Source organism: Vigna unguiculata, chromosome 10 (assembly GCF_037176805.1).
Source record: "Vigna unguiculata cultivar grain cowpea cultivar isolate G323 ecotype 2 chromosome 10, ASM3717680v1, whole genome shotgun sequence".
Lineage (NCBI taxonomy): Eukaryota > Viridiplantae > Streptophyta > Magnoliopsida > Fabales > Fabaceae > Vigna > Vigna unguiculata.
The window spans coordinates 24,834,548-24,851,115 of record NC_140801.1 but is presented as its reverse complement, the minus strand read 5'-3'; the positions used below and the strand labels follow the sequence as shown (position 1 = coordinate 24,851,115).

The following is a 16,568-nucleotide window of genomic DNA, read 5'->3' as shown; positions in this document are numbered from 1 at the left end:
AGGGGGTTTCTACAACAGGTGAGGGAAGCTAAAACTCTACTTCTTGCAAATTAATTCAAAAATTTTAGCTATAGTTGGTTTGTTGCAAATTTGGGCTATAGTTGTTTTTTTTAATTGATTGACTTTTTTGCTTGATGTTATGAAATTAAGGATTGTGGATTTAGGGATTTTGAATGGGGTATTGATTTTATGATATGTGAAATCTGGTTTTGATATGTGAAATGACATTTGTGGTTTCCATTGAGTTGGTATAAGCTAAACTACAATAGGTTGAATCAATTAAGGACTTTGATACTCTTTGGAACCATAAAAATACCATTTGTAAGTTGCAGATTCATGTGTATGCAGTATGCAGACTCCTTGAGCAATCCTATTCACTAGACCAACAGACTCTCATTGAGTAAAAGCCAAATTTGAGTTTGGCAAAAAGTTAGGGGAGACTTGATCATTGGGTGCATTTCTTTGCATTTTTCTCTAGTGATCATTGTGCTAGGAGAACATTCTAGTTGTTGGGCAAGAACCCTCCTAGAGGTCACACGTTAAGCGAGTAGATGGGCTTGCTAAGAAAATCTATTCCAAAAGTTTATATTTATACATAGTTTACATTCAATGATGTTTATGCCTGAAAAGACATGTATAATTGATGTTTATATATAGTATTTGTTCTTAAGGAGGAAAACTACCACATGTGTTTTAGTCTGGTGTGTAGACAACAAGGACTGACATGAGATTATCTTAACTTTACTAGTTATTGAAATCTTATAGATGAAGATAATTAGTTGAGATAGTTGAGGTAGGTTCATATCTAGAGTGTCGATAGTAGTTGTAACATCCCTAAGGAATATTACTGATAATAAATAAATAAAAATCGAATTAAAATAAAGTCCGCATTTAATATAAACCACTTCCCAAAACACGGGAAATTTAAAACTTTAATATATATAAAGTCATAAAAACCAGGAGTCCAGAATTTCATGAAACTGAATTAAAAGCAATGGCTCCCGCCAAGTTTACATGAGGTTCTCAGAACAAAATCATAAACATATACTATATGTATATACAAAATATCCCATGCTAGCCCTCGCTCCGAGTCTATGCATCTCCTGGCCCACATGTCACATCATCTGCTCCCGGATAACAAGATATCTGATCATCGCCACACACACACAGATATGGTGAGCTATGCACAATAAAACATAAACAGATATATGTGAAATAAACATGCTTCCCAACCCAAAACAACATAAGTACAAAACTCATAATTTCCAAATCACCCAACCATGACCTCATATTCCTTCATGAGTCATATGCATGAACTAGGTCTTGGGACTTCCCTGTGCTCCCACGAAACTAACACATTTGTGGTCCAACCCTATGAGCCTATCCCGCTCATAGTCCTTCCCTACAGACTCCTCGCCTGTAGTATAAACATCCAAGTCTTATAACTTGGACCCTGGCACGCACATAATCACCATACTATGGACTTCTCACCCATTAGTAGCCGACGGGAACTCAACCAGTTCCATGCCCATCATGTGTCCAACCATCGAGCACATCCCAGACCCCTACTGGACTTAGTCCTTCAAGCCCAAACACCACACATATGCATAAACATCATATACGTAGGATAAAAGCAGCAATTCGCACGTACAAACACACACACAACCTGAAATTTCACACATACTCACTTAAGCTAGGGACTCTCGCCCAAGCTAGACCCTCAGTCTCGCTTAGGCTAGTCCGCCTCGCTTGGGCGAGCTCAAAACAACAACATAGTCACGTCATCTCGCTTAGGCGAGTCACACCTTCGCTCAAATAACACATAGACCTCGCCTAGACGAGGTTTCTACAAAAACAACTCCACTGCACTTCGAGGACTCGCTCAGGCGAGCCACTCTCGCCTAGGCGAGAGTGTCCCTCGCTCAAAACTCAAAACTACTCGCCAAGGCGAGATATCACGCTCAAAGTTACCAAGCTCCTTCGCGACCTCGCTTAGGCGGGTGCCTCTCGCCTGAGCGAGAAGTAAGTCGCTCAACACTGATGCCGGGTCGCCTAGGCGAGAAAGGCAAACTCACACCCGACCAAGAGACCCTGCAACTCTCGCCTAGGCGAGAAGGAGTCGCTTGGGCAAAACATGCAGAGTTTCGCCACTGCTCGTGCCACAGAAACACCCAATCCTTATCAATTTGCGATACATTCATAGTCTTTACCTATAATTCATCAATCAAACCATAAAATGCATTTGCAAACACAATTTGGACCCTCAAGACGCAGCGTGAGTATAACACAATTTAACAGTGCCCAAAAACCCTCGTTCAATTCACAAAACAAAATTGCATAACATGACTTTACCTACAATCCCAATCAGCCAAATTCTGGACCACAGCACATACGACACGAATCTTAATCAAGAGAAACCAAAGTTTAGCACCCCTAACCTGGAATGTGTGATCAAAATTTAATAAAAATAAAGGTTAAGTTTTATCTACCAAGGTTTGAACCCGTGACCTTCCACTCACAAGAACAAAGCATACCCCTATGTCAAACCACATTTGGTGATATAGACAATCAACATAAGTTTACATTTCAAATTCCACACTCTTACATATTATTAAAAATAAATCATAAAACAACAACACATAATTGGCATACATAGGACTCGAACCCAAGTCCTCTCATACAATCAAAGTACTCTCAACCACATGAGCTAGCACCTTTCCATGTCACATTAAACAACAATTAATGATATAAAGACGCCTTCTTCCCGCATTTATTAATTAATTAATTTTCCCGGGTCATACAGTAGTCATACTCAAGAGAGATTGAATTTACCTTACTATGTAATGTGGGTCGGGGAGTAGTCCATACACATTATGTTATGGCTTTTGAGGGGTAGAAGCAATTTATCAATGGTATGTGCATGATCTCATGGTTAGAGGTAATCATGGATTGGATTTTTAATGATTCAATCTACATCCATTTTAGATCAAAATAATTGGATCAAATTTTCAATCCAAATCTATTTTTTCAGCAAAACTAGTTTGAATTTTTTTAAATCCAGATCCAAATATTTGGATCAAGATTTAAATCTAGTTCCAAATATTTGGATCAAGTTCAAAATTCAGAATCCATTTTTTGTAAAAGAAATTTAAATTAAATTTTCTAAAATATGTGCCCTTAGGGCTGAATCGAATTTGGCAGAATTTTAGTTGGGGCCAACTTGGTCAAATTTCAACATGAGAACGACTCGGTCGAATACGGCCAAATTTGGACAAAGGCCAACTCGGCCAAATTTCGGTTAAGGTCAACACGACTAAATACGGCCAAAGTTAGGTCAAGGTCGACTCGGCCTAATACGGCCAAATTTTAACTGGGGACCACTTAACTAAATAGCACCAAATTTTGGTCGCGGTCGGCTTTGCCGAAACGACAAAACTTCGTTTAGGGCCGACTCAGCCCAATACGACTAAATTTGGGCTAAGGCCGACTCAGCCAAATTTTGGTAGGGGTTGACTCGTCTGATTCAACCCAATTTAGGTCAAGGTAGACACAGGTGGATACATCCAAATTTCGATCGCGGCCAAATCAGCCGAATACAACCAAATACGGCCAAATTTGGGCTAGGACCAACTCGGCCAAATTTCGACTAGAGATGACTTAATTGAATTCAGTTGAATTTCATTCATGGCCGACTCGGCTAAATACTTCCAAATTTTGTTTGGGACTATGTTAGTCGGAACGGCCAATTTTTTTTTGGGACTAACTCACCCGAGTACTGCCAAATTTGGGCCAAGGCCGACTATGCCAAATTTTTTATTCAAGGTTGGCTCGACCGAATTTCAGTCGGAGCCGACTAGGCTAAATATGGTCAAATTTTGTCAAGGCTGACTCAGCCCAATGTGGTCAAATTTGGGTCAGGGTCGACTCGGCCGAATACAGAAAAATTTTGGTTCAGGACTGACAAAGCCAAATTTTGACCGGGACCGACTCGACTGAATTTGGCCTAATACGGCCAAATTTTGTACAAGGCTGACTTCGCCGAATACGAACAAATTTGGGTCACGATGACTCGACTGAATACGACCAAATTTGGGTAGTCCATCTTGACCTTCAACCTAGCTCAATTAAAAATTTAAATTAAAAATTTAGATTTGAATTTGATTTTGTGGATTTATCCATATTTGAAAATGTGGATTTAGAGAATGAATATCCAATCCATAAAATGTATAAAATGTAGATCAGATTAAAATCCAGATCCAATAAAATAGATTTTATATGGATTAGATTTTTAACAAAATAGATCTTAAATGGATTGGATCAGAGAAAAAGTAGATCGGATCAAGAAAATTAGATTTTTTACCCACCCCTTCATGGTACAAGTCCATACACCGGTCACCGATTCTTTGGAGGTCTGAGTCTATAAAATTTTGATATATGTTTGTATAGTATGGATCAAAACATTGTATTGTATTCTTTAATTGTTAAGTATATTTCTTTTTATTTAAAATTGATAAGTTGTGAATCAATTCTAGCTTACTCTGTGTTTATTTTTCATGATCGTAAGTGTAGACAGAAGCATAAGATATTGCAGGTAAGGAACCTAACAATAACGAAGCTCAAAAGTAGAGTAGGTGTGGAAGACTTCACTTTCTTAGGAATAGTTTATTTTGTATTGCATACATTCCCTCTTTTTTGTTTTATGAACTTGGTATATTGAGAGACTTTCAATGAGAACATTTGAGGAATATTATAATATAATCTGATGGTTATTATCGTGTAGTTTTATGTTTAATATCAATACTTAAATTAGTCGATGAACTTAAAACTTAATTAGGCCTCCACTTTTTTAGCGGAATAAACTTCTAAACCGACATTAAAATGTATTTTTAAAAAATCTGTGTTTCTTACTTAGCTTAGATCCAACCAACAATATGATTAAATATGATTAATGTTTTTTTTTATATATATAGCCTACTTAACATCGATTTCAACTTGACTCACGCTTATATTTATAAAACTTATCTTTCTAGGATTATTGAGATCCACACATAACTTTTAATGAAAAATAATGAGGAGTTACAAAGTGTTAACAACAATTAGATGATATATTTAATAAATCATTGATGTATGTACCTGTATGGTCTTAACTAATTTGAATGTGACTTATTTTAATTTGTAAAAATAATTAATAAAGCCTAGTTATTAGATAGAAACAAATTAAAATTATGGTTATCCTTCCATGTTAACAATGTGGTTATAAATTTATGTTTGTGAGTCAAAATTTTAAAACAAGTTGAATAAAGTCCCATTTTCTTGCTAACATAGGAAAGAGTGGAACACGAACCGACACAGTAACTATGAATCACGACCGTAGAAAACATAGACATGAATCGCTATTTTCCACATTTTTCTTCACTATAGAATTCTAAGTCCAACAGTACTTATAACTGTAAGAATCCTGTAGTATATGAGCATCACATACAAGTTTGTCTCTTTCACTCTGTTTTTCCTAACCCAGTGAATTGTTGTGAGCATTTTAACATGGAGTTGGATCCATGGTTTGAAGGGCCACAGTACCTTTGGAGTATTTGTCCGAAAATCCCCTACTTGAATCCACACACTGAAAACATGTTTCCATCCCAAAGCTCCATTTTGATTCCACCATCTGAACCCATGACGTTTAACCCTAACCATGCTTTCCAGCATTTTGAAGAACAAATCGTGAACCCTCCGTTTGTGATGGACGATTCCAACCCCATCGTAACCCCCATGTATGGGAACGGGATACCAACCCCTTCTGTGGGTGATGGGTCTTTTGTTAGCATTAACAGTCACCAGCCTGTGATGTTAGCACCAAAGAACAACAACAAAATTGAAACTTTGTATGATCACCATAAAGGCAAAGTCATATGGGACTTTTCTCAGAAAACCACGGTTCATCCTTTTGAACCCTCTTCTCCCAAGTCACCATCTCCTTTCTGTCTCTCTAATCACTATGGATTTGGTATGAGTGAATTTCACAGGGACACTGATATAAGGATGGTAGAGGTGGAAAAGAATACCAACAATGCTACTCATAATATAATCAAAGGGCAGTGGACTCCCGAAGAAGACAGGTATATAAATAACATCATTTTCTTTTATTTTTCTCATTTTTCCATCGTCAAAAAATTGAGTAATTAGTCACATAATTTAGTACACAAAATTATCAAATAATTTAAACAATTATATGTAAAATTTGTCATTAACTTTTATTTTGTTTTTCACGGCTGTGTTTTTCATAAAAAAATAAACTCAACTAGCCGATTGTATTTTTAAACTATTGGTGATTTGCTTATATTCTAATTAATTATTATTTTTTTAATTAATCCAAATTTCTTGGTTTTGTAGTGCTCTTGTGGAGTTGGTGAATCGATTTGGACCCAAGAAATGGTCAGAAATTGCAAAGTTGATGTGCGGCAGAGTTGGAAAGCAATGTCGAGAAAGATGGCACAATCATCTCCGCCCAAACATTAGGGTTTTTCTTCTTTCCATTCTTATGAATATACAACTTTTGGTGTTAATCATATTTATGCTATTCAAGTTTAAACTTATATTTAAACAAATAACACATAAAATTTATGTAATAAATTATACATAAATATGATAATAATAAAAATAAAACTATATTTAATTAAAGTTGCATTTATATAATTTCTTATTAATTTTTTTAAGATAATTAATAATTTCTAATAAGTGTCTGTTTTCCGTACCATTTCAGTTTTTTTATAATTAATAAATGATTTATCCTTCCTAAGATAAGGTTGATTATTTATAATTTTATTTTATAATACACACATACATATATATATATATATATATATATATATATATATATATATATATATATATATATATATAATTAGGAAATATTATTTAATTGTTCATTTTTCTTTAACTTTTATAAAATACTTATTTTTTTTATAAATATTTTTCATTGTGAAATTAAAGACAATTCTTTTAACTTTAGAGAGATATGTTATTTCTTTTACAGACTTTCTTATAGAGATAGTTATTTATTTCACTTTATAGACCAGATATTTGAATATAATTGATTTTTAATATTATTTTTATTTTCTAATTCATTATTTTATTTTCAGAGTTTTTTCTCGTTTACTACTTTTATATTTTACATAATACTTAGTTTTTGATAAATATTTTTCATTGCAAAAAAAAAAAAGACATTTCTTTTAATTTTAGAGAGATATGTTATTTTTTTTTATGGACTTTATCATTGATAAACTTGATTATAATTAATATATAATGAAATAGTTATTACATTTTACGAATGTAGTAAGCTAAATCATGAACAGTACACAAAATTTGAAATATGCTAACAAATTTACTCTAAATTATTTATATTTTTCCTGATTTTTAGACATTATCTATAACAATAAACATGCAGTGCATGAGTCCCAATTGGAGAATCAAATAGTGTAGTTGAATTACATTAAAGATTTGTTATTATTTAAATGCATTATTGTCGCAACATAACTGGAAAACATATTTTTTTAATAAAAGATAAACTTTTTTTTTTGACATAATTATTTAGATAAGCTAAATATAATATTTTTTAATAAAAATTAAATTTATCATCATGATATATGCGAAACTGATGACCTAAATGTGTGATTTTAATTTTTTTTTTCTTAAATATATTTTTTATTTTTAATATATATATAATTTCTCTTAATGATTTAAAAAAGTCATTGATGTATTAATATAGAAAACCTATTGAAATGAAAGTTTATATATAAACTTGGTCTTCTGACAAATCTTGGATCCGTCCCTGTGTGCCTGATTGATGAATAAGTAAAGTAAATAATGAGCTTGGTCTATCTTCAGTATTTTTAATTTGGTATGAAGTAATTTTGCAGAAGGAGTCGTGGAGCCTGGAGGAAGACATGATTCTGATCAAAGCCCACCAGGAATTTGGAAATAGGTGGTCAGAGATTGCTAAGAGGCTACCTGGAAGGACTGAAAATACTATTAAGAATCATTGGAATGGAACCAAGAGACGCCAGAGTTGCAAGACCTACAACGGGAATAAGAAAAACCCTTACCAAGGATCAATGCTCCGTGCTTACGTTAAAAGGGTCACTGCTACGGAAGAATCTACAAAAGTCTTCAAGAAACCCTCAAGCAAAAAGAACAAGAATGTGCCACCACCTTTGTTGAGCTTTGATCAATGTACAAACCAAATGTTTATTGGAAGTAGCAGCAACTACGCGCCATTGCAAGGGGTTTCCTATGCTGCAATTGGAAAGAATGCAATGAACAGGGGAATCAATCCGATAACTACAAAATACTGATTAACAAGGGTATGTAAGACTGCTTTACTCCTTCTATTATGTTGTTGCGTTTTCTTAGTTAGACATCAGTTATGTGATATTTAAGCAGGGAAATGTCATTTTATGCTATTATCTATCTTCCGGAATTTTCTGTTTGTTTCTTCAACTCACTTCTCATGCGGTAAGTTTTTAGGTGCACTTTGACTTTACGAATAACAGATTTTAAGTATAAAATTGAAGATTCATACGTATTTCAGAAAATGAGATAAAGGTGGCAAGGCGGGCCAATCCAGTTTGTTTAGGTCTAGGTCGGCAAAATGTGAGTCGGATTGGTCATCTTCCATTGTATTGCAAGTTGACCTATTTTGCAAAATTAACCACTTTTGCAACACCTGTTCGGTTGTTCGGTAGTAGTTATATTTACTAATAAAAAATGTTAAATATATTTGTAGTCCAAGGACTTTAATGCGAAATTAAAATTTATTTATATCTAAAACTTTAATACACTTTGATCCTTAAAAGTTAAAAATGAATGAAAAGTTTTTCTAACCTAAATACATTAAATTTTTTTACAAGTAAAACACATCTTATGTTAGTATTTAAGTTTTTATGACACGTTCTCGCTTTAATGTCACGTGTGTCATGTCAAAAGAAAAAATTATCGTAATTGAGCTAAAAAAAATTATATTCATTCATTTTTAAAATTTTTGGACCAAAATGTACCAAGATTTCATATAGGGACGAATTTCAATTTCTTATTCAAATTCAAGGACTAAAAACATATTTAAATCTAAAAAAATAATTGAACAAAAATCATAGATTCAATTACTTTATAGATTACATCAAATTTATAAGAAAAAAAATTCAATGTTGCTTGTTATGTTTAGAATATATATATATATATATATATATATATATATATATATATATATATATATATATATATATATGTATGTACATGTACATACACATACATATACATATATATATATATATATATATATATATATATATATATATGTATATATGTATGTATATGTATGTATATGTATATACATGTATATACATATACATACATGTATATACATATACATACATATATACATACATATATACATATACATATACATACATATATACATATGTATATACATATATATACATGTATATACATATACATACATATACATATACATACATATACATACATACATACATATATATATATATATATATATATATATATATATATATATATATATATATATATATATATATATATATATCATGAATGTATAAACAAATGTCAACATAAAAATTACAAGATAGATAGCTAAAACTTTGACAATAATGTTTATAATACATATTCCAAATGAAATTCATGAAATAAAAATGAAATTTGGAACATTAGAAAACTGCATTGAAGAAATAGATAGATAGATAACACATTACATTTCACAAGGAAAGGAATTGGGTGTGAAGCATTGCAAAATGAGGCACATATTAACATGCGGCAACCATAGCTATTTAAGTGACCAATTCTATCTCCATCTCATAGCAAAAGTTGTAACAACTTTACACCCTCATTATAGCCATTGTTGCTAACTACTAAATACAATGCAGTTAATCTCAAAATTGAAGGTTGTTGTGAAGATCCCAAAATCAATTCTATTCCAAAGCTACAAAACTTTCAAAAACTGTTTTCGCAATCCTTAATTCCTTCCCAGTTCTCAAACTTTTACCATTATTTCCTTGTGGACTAATGTTAAAACTTTATATGCACACGTGTATGCCAAAACTACAGTGATGCAGTAAAATAGTCTAAAGAATGTTAAAAACAACAACAGTATGACATTCTCTCGGTCAAGATCGCAATCTCGACAATAGGCCTCAACAACATCAGATTGAACATAGGAATGTAACATCCTATTTTAATTGCATAATCCTACTAAAATAAGATATTTCACAATTAATAGTCAAAAGTAGATAATCCAAGGTATATAGTATAATATTATAATCATCTGAAAGATAAGACTAATAATATAAAACATATACATTTTAAGTTACGATTCTATTCCAAAATTATATGTAACATGACCTAATATCGCTCCATGACTTAGAGAGCTAGTTCCTCATCCATAGACGTGTCCTTGCACCTGCATCTTCATCAGCTCACACCAATAAGGTGATCACTGCAAAGAGAAGAAGACAAACACAACAATCACAAAACACCCAACAGGAAAAGCTAGCTAAAAAAGAGATAACATACATCTACAATAAGTCATTCAATTATCACATAAAAACATGCATACAACCAAACTCTTGTAGACTCAATTTATCGAGATAAGTGCAACTGAATAGAACAAATGAAGTTATGCACTTGCAGGAGTGGAACAACTTGCCCACCCGAGCTACCACACACAAGGATAATCCATAGTCATAGAACCCTAGAGTCATTCTCATGACATGACTTCCTACCACTCTCACCACCTTATCATTCTCCTCTACATGAGTATGAATGATTAGTAGAGTTCAAGATAACTTCATACAATGGAATAGTTATTTCCTTAATGCACACCTTAAAATCACACATTCAATAAGGTTTCCTCCCTAGATATACAATATAGTTCATCAATTCATACCATTGTTTCACTTTACAAACCAAGAATATTCATATGATAACCAATAATAGAGAAAACCATAAAAAATATCTTACAAAATACACAAAACAGAAATGGCGCCCAATAGCAAAATGGTGCACCAAGCGCCAAATTCATATGGGTTTGGCGCCTAGCGGGCAAAACTTGCATCTAGCGTCAGGGTTCACTACAAAAAATTGAAGTAAATATGGCAGTTTTAATATGGCGGTTATGAAAAACCGCCATAATTTGCTTCATAATATGACAGTTCTATAACTGCCACATTTTGTATGCAAAATATGGCATTTGTAAACGCCATTATACTCCCATTATACATTACTCCGTCTTTTCCATTGGCACCATCTTTCCCTCCATAATACTCTTTTTCATTTACTTCTCATTTAATTCTCTTTTTATTACACCTTAAACTGAATTTTAATAAGACAAATAGGTAAACAAGAGATAAAACTAACTCATGTGAAGACAAACCCTAAAACCCCAAGCTCTAACGGTTTCCACACTCCTCGCCGTTTCCACCCTCCTCGTCGCACCACCATGTGAAGATAAAACTTCGTCGCGACTTCGCACTCAGATTGCGACCCAGCAACGCTTTGGTACTCCACCTTTCCAACACCACCACACTGTTCTTGCTATCTATTTCTTCATTGTGGATCTCGTAACTCGGCGCTGCAAGTGGAGATTATCAAGTCGCCGAAGATCGTGACTTCCTTCGCCACACTGATTGGGAACCAAGTCGCCACGAGCATTCACTTTGCATTTCCTCATTTTTGGCAAAGCCATTATAGGCACGGACAAGGTCATTCCAATTCTTTCCTTCTGTTACGCTTTCCTTTTTGGTTGGTTTGCACTTTCCTCTGATTATTGGGTTAATTATAGTGTGCTCTGTTATTGGGTTAATTATAGTGTGCTCTATTGCATTTTGCTGAGATTGAAAATATCAATTGGGAACTCTAATTTTTGTATTCTGTTATTGCATTCCCCGATTCTTGCTTATTTGAATAACCCAGATATTGCATCAAATATATCTCCAAATGATCCAATTGGTCTCATATTTGGTAAGGAGCATCCAGGTCGGGTCAGAGGATTGTCACATGGAGCTTGTCCCACTCTTTCATTTAAGCAGTCCACTACAAGGTTAAATAGTATGAATTTTGCTTCATGTAGTGCAACATCAATAAATACGGATGAGAAGTTTTTAAAGATGGAAAATGAGCTCACAACTCTCAAAAACCAAATGCAAACATTGGTTGCCTACATTGCTTCTAGAGATGACGTTCCTGCTCATTTTATTGCTATGGTTGCTGGTTTGGTACATACTTCGGTTAATGCGGTAAAAATTAATAGTTTATTTAACAAATTACATAAGTTTATTATAATACACATGTGAATTTTAATAAGTTATAAGTTTTTATTATTCCAGGTACTCGATGTTGGAAGTGGTGCTCCATCACCTATTGGTATAAGAAGATCAAGCGAGGCAGAAAAGACAAGTTAGGAATATAGCTATAAGAACATAGCTCTAGAAATTTAGCAAAATGTATTATAATAATGTTTTAGATTTTTTTTTGCTTTTGTTTTCAATGTGAAAACTTTTGGATGGTGTTTCATGATATCAACTTTTTTAATATGAAATATGATTTATGAATGAAAGTATTAATGATCAAGATGTTCTCTATGATTTTTTTTAATTTTATGCAAAACAGGTTCAATAATAATGGAAAGCAGGTTACATAAAAATAATATAAAAAAATCACATTCAAATTATGACAGTTGAGACGTCGTATAACGCATTCATACAATGTAAATAATGGCATTTCTAGGTGTTGTATTTCGCATGATAATTCTTTAAAAATAAACAAATTAAGACGGTTTTCACTGTCATTATTTGCGCACAAAATACGGCGGTTCGAACTGCCATTATTTGCACAATACATTTAATGGCGGGTGTTGCGGCGTTTCGTCCAAGATCGTCATATTATTCATTGTGGCGGCAGGATATATGGCGGTACCCGTATCCGCCATATGCGCAAAATATGGCAGTCAAAACCATCATTTTATACCCCAAATAACCGCCGTATTTAACGAATTTTTTTGTAGTGGTTCCTGGAACCCCTCTGGAATAAATTTTAAGAATTATGCCTAGTGGCACGAGGTGGCGTCCAACGACATAAAGTAGTGAGTTCCCTAAAGGATAATGATAGAATGCCCCCTTTTTTTGACCCCAAAGTTACCCGCCTACGTGGCAGTTATTATTTTAATAATTTTTAACCAAACGGGAGCAGAAACGCGTGAGAGAAGCTGGAGTGACTGGTGAGGTTCTGATACACGCGCAAGAGAGGAAAAAGGAAAAGTTAGAAAAACATAACTTTCCTTTGCGGTTTAAACTAAAGGCGAGAGTGCAGCGAGAGTGCGGATTGCTGCCATAGCTTCGTGCGGAAAATTGGAAGCCTTAATTTGAAGTGTTCTTCTTCTGCAAATCAAAGGGTGCTCTGGTATGTTTTACTATCCGATTACAAACCCCTATTTTTATGATGTTCTTCCCCAAATGAAACCACTATTTTTGTGATGTTTTTCCGGAACGAAAAAGAAGGAGAAGCTTATGGGTGTAATTGAGTAGCAAGAACATGATATTCGTGAACTTGGTGGAGCGATTGCTAAATTGAAATCAACTTTGACTGAGAGGGAAAATAGAAGTAAAGATGAATTTGTTTCTCCTATGAATTTGAATGAAGTGGATGTTCCAAGTGAAGCTGCAGAAGACAAAAATGCAATGAACAAGGATATGTACGTGCGTATGAGGAATGATCCACGGTTACGGTTCAAAAGCCGTGTAATCCAAACTCCGTTCGCAGTTTATAGTCGGAAGAAGAAAAGGATACCGAAATAGTTGTTGGAGTATGAGCAATATGTATGTATTTTGTTTTGTTTGATGGAAATGAAATATCATTTTCATTTGTTTAATTATAAGAACATAGACATGTAATTGAAACCTACGAAACATTAAGTTGTGTACAATTCTATTTGTTGTGTTTCTATTGTGTTATGGTGCAATTAATAAATAATGACTTTTCTAAAGTGTTTGTGGTGTTATGTAGTGCATTTATTTAGTAAGTAAATTGTGTAAGTCTGTGGTTCAAAATCCATATCTCATAAAGACAGTTATTGAATTTTAAGAATTGTTGTGTTGTGGGATTATGGTGATGGAATTATTTGGATGGCCATTCGATTGTGTCGAAACCCTGTTTCACGTAATAATTCAGTGTAAAATCAGTTGCAGTACTGGCAGTACAAAAAGTTCAACGTAAAACGGCAGTTATGAAATCACAAAAGGACACTTGATTATCGAACCAGAAAAGTTGGTTTTTAATTGAATCTTGAATTCCAATTACTTATTTAAGTACTTTGGTGATGATTCATGATGATGGAATTATTTGGATGGCCATTCGATTGTGTCCAAACCCTATTTCACGTAATAATACAGTGTAAAATCAGTTGCAGTACTCCATGTACAAAAAGTTCAACGTAAAAAGGCAGTTATGGAATCATAAAAGGACACTTGATTATGGAAGCAAAAAAGTTGGTTTTTAATTCAATCTTGAATTCCAATTACTTATTTAAGTAGTTTGGTGATGATTCATGGTGATGGAATTATTTGGATGGCCATTAGATTTGTCCAAACCCTATTTCACGTAATAATTGAGTGTAAAATCAGTTGCAGTACTGGCAGTACAAAAAGTTCAACGTAAAAAGGTAGTTATGGAATCACAAAAGGACACTTGATTATCAAACCAGAAAAGTTGGTTTTTAATTGAATCTTGAATTCCAATTACTTATTTAAGTAGTTTGGTGATGATTCATGGTGATGGAATTATTTGGATGGCCATTCGATTGTGTCCAAACCCTATTTCACGTAATAATTCAGTGTAAAATCAGTTCCAGTACTGGCAGTACAAAAAGTTCAACGTAAAAAGGCAGTTATGAAATCACAAAAGGACACTTGATTATCAAACCAGAAAAGTTGGTTTTTAATTCAATCTTGAATTCTAATTACTTATTTAAGTAGTTTGGTGATGATTCATGGTGATAGAATTATTTGTATGGCCATTCGATTGTGTCCAAACCCTATTTCACGTAATAATACAGTGTAAAATCAGTTGCAGTACTGCATGTACAGAAAGTTGAACGTAAAAAGGTAGGTATGGAATCACAAAAGGACACTTGATTATGGAACCAGAAAAGTTGGTTTTTCATTCAATCTGGAATTTCAATTACTTATTTAGGTAGTTTGGTGATGATTCATGTAAGATCCGGGAAAATTAAATAATTATTTAATTAATTATTTAATTAGAACGGGTAGCGAGAATATTTAAAGCAATAAATGCGATGAATTGTGACATGAAAGAGTACTAGCTCAAGTGGTTGAGAGTACTTTATTGTGTGTGAGGACTTGGGTTCGAGTCCTATGTGTGCCAATTGGATGTTATTTAAATTATGTGTTTTTATGTGCTTATATATTGAACTCGTGTGGAAGTTGATAAGCTCTTACAATTGTGGGTTTTAGCATGAAATAAGGATTGGTTGAGTGGTGTGGCTTTGGCTTGGTATGTGCATGGAAAGGGGTTCAAACCTTGTTGAGAACTAAATTACTTTTCTTTTTGCCAAATTTTCTGGTGCATGAATGTGGAAAGACTAGAAACCTAGCATCCAAGAGGGAGGGGTAATCTAAGGGCTGAAAAATAGAAGGTTAATTAAGCAAATTGGTTAACCTTAATATTAATTTTTAATTTTTAATTTTAATTTCGTATAAGCAACTAAAGGGGCAATTAAGTAAGGGTGAGAGTGGAAGAAAAGGTTAAAAGAGGGGGGAATATAGCAATTAGGGTCGTGGTTATCATAAGAGGGGTATTTCCAGAGGATTAGGGCTGATAAGGTGAGGCATTGAGGCTGAAATTGAAAGAGTTGGAGTGGAAAGTCAAGACTAGAGAAGTTTTGGTGAAGAGAGAAGCACAACAATTCGAGTTTAGCAAGGAATCCCAGGTAAGGGGAGTTGTTTTTGCATGCTATTTATCGTGTATATCATTTCGTGCCTTGTGCGATCATATGCGCGTGAATTCTCTACTGGTTATACGTTGTGTTTCGCGTTTTCTGGGTTCTGCCCAGAAACCGCCTGGCGGGCATGCATGTGCCGCCAGGCGGTTCATCAGTTTGTGTGTGGAATTGGTCTCTGATGGCTTAAACCGCCTGGCAGGGATGAATATCCGCCAGGCGGTGCAACAGTGTTGCGTGTTTCTGTTGGTTTGCGTTTGGTGCAGGCTGTATGATACTGTTTCTGATATAATTTCGTGTTTTTCGTGGTATGTTGAAGTTTTCTTTCGAATGGTATGTTGGATATATTGTTCTATGTGATGATATGATTGGTATTATATATTTATGATTATATATAGTGGGTTGGGCACGGAGAATCCCTAATAGAATGGGTAATATCATTGTTTGATGGGTGTGTAAGTATTGAGGACTAGAAAATCTGGGAATGTGTTAGCACGAAATCCTATTGTATACGAGAACTAAATTTGCGAGT

General features: G+C 33.8%; 1 protein-coding gene across 1 annotated transcript; it reads left to right on the top strand.

Moving 5' to 3' along the window:
• The first annotated feature begins 5,541 nt into the window (after window positions 1–5,541).
• On the top strand, window positions 5,542–8,386 carry LOC114165336 (uncharacterized). The gene is made up of 3 exons (XM_028049983.2): window positions 5,542–6,116; window positions 6,391–6,517; window positions 7,917–8,386. Exons 1-3 carry the CDS (start codon window positions 5,542–5,544, stop codon window positions 8,349–8,351), a joined length of 1,137 nt encoding a protein of 378 aa, XP_027905784.1. The 3' UTR covers window positions 8,352–8,386.
• Window positions 8,387–16,568: the final 8,182 nt, after the last annotated feature.

Bases quoted from the DNA above. Each gene is read 5' to 3' on its own strand.
- LOC114165336 (XM_028049983.2), top strand. From the start codon at position 5,542: ATGGAGTTGGATCCATGGTTTGAAGGGCCACAGTACCTTTGGAGTATT. The intron at 6,117-6,390 runs GTATATAAATAA...TTGGTTTTGTAG, and splicing joins TGGACTCCCGAAGAAGACAG to TGCTCTTGTGGAGTTGGTGA. The intron at 6,518-7,916 runs GTTTTTCTTCTT...GTAATTTTGCAG, and splicing joins ATCTCCGCCCAAACATTAGG to AAGGAGTCGTGGAGCCTGGA.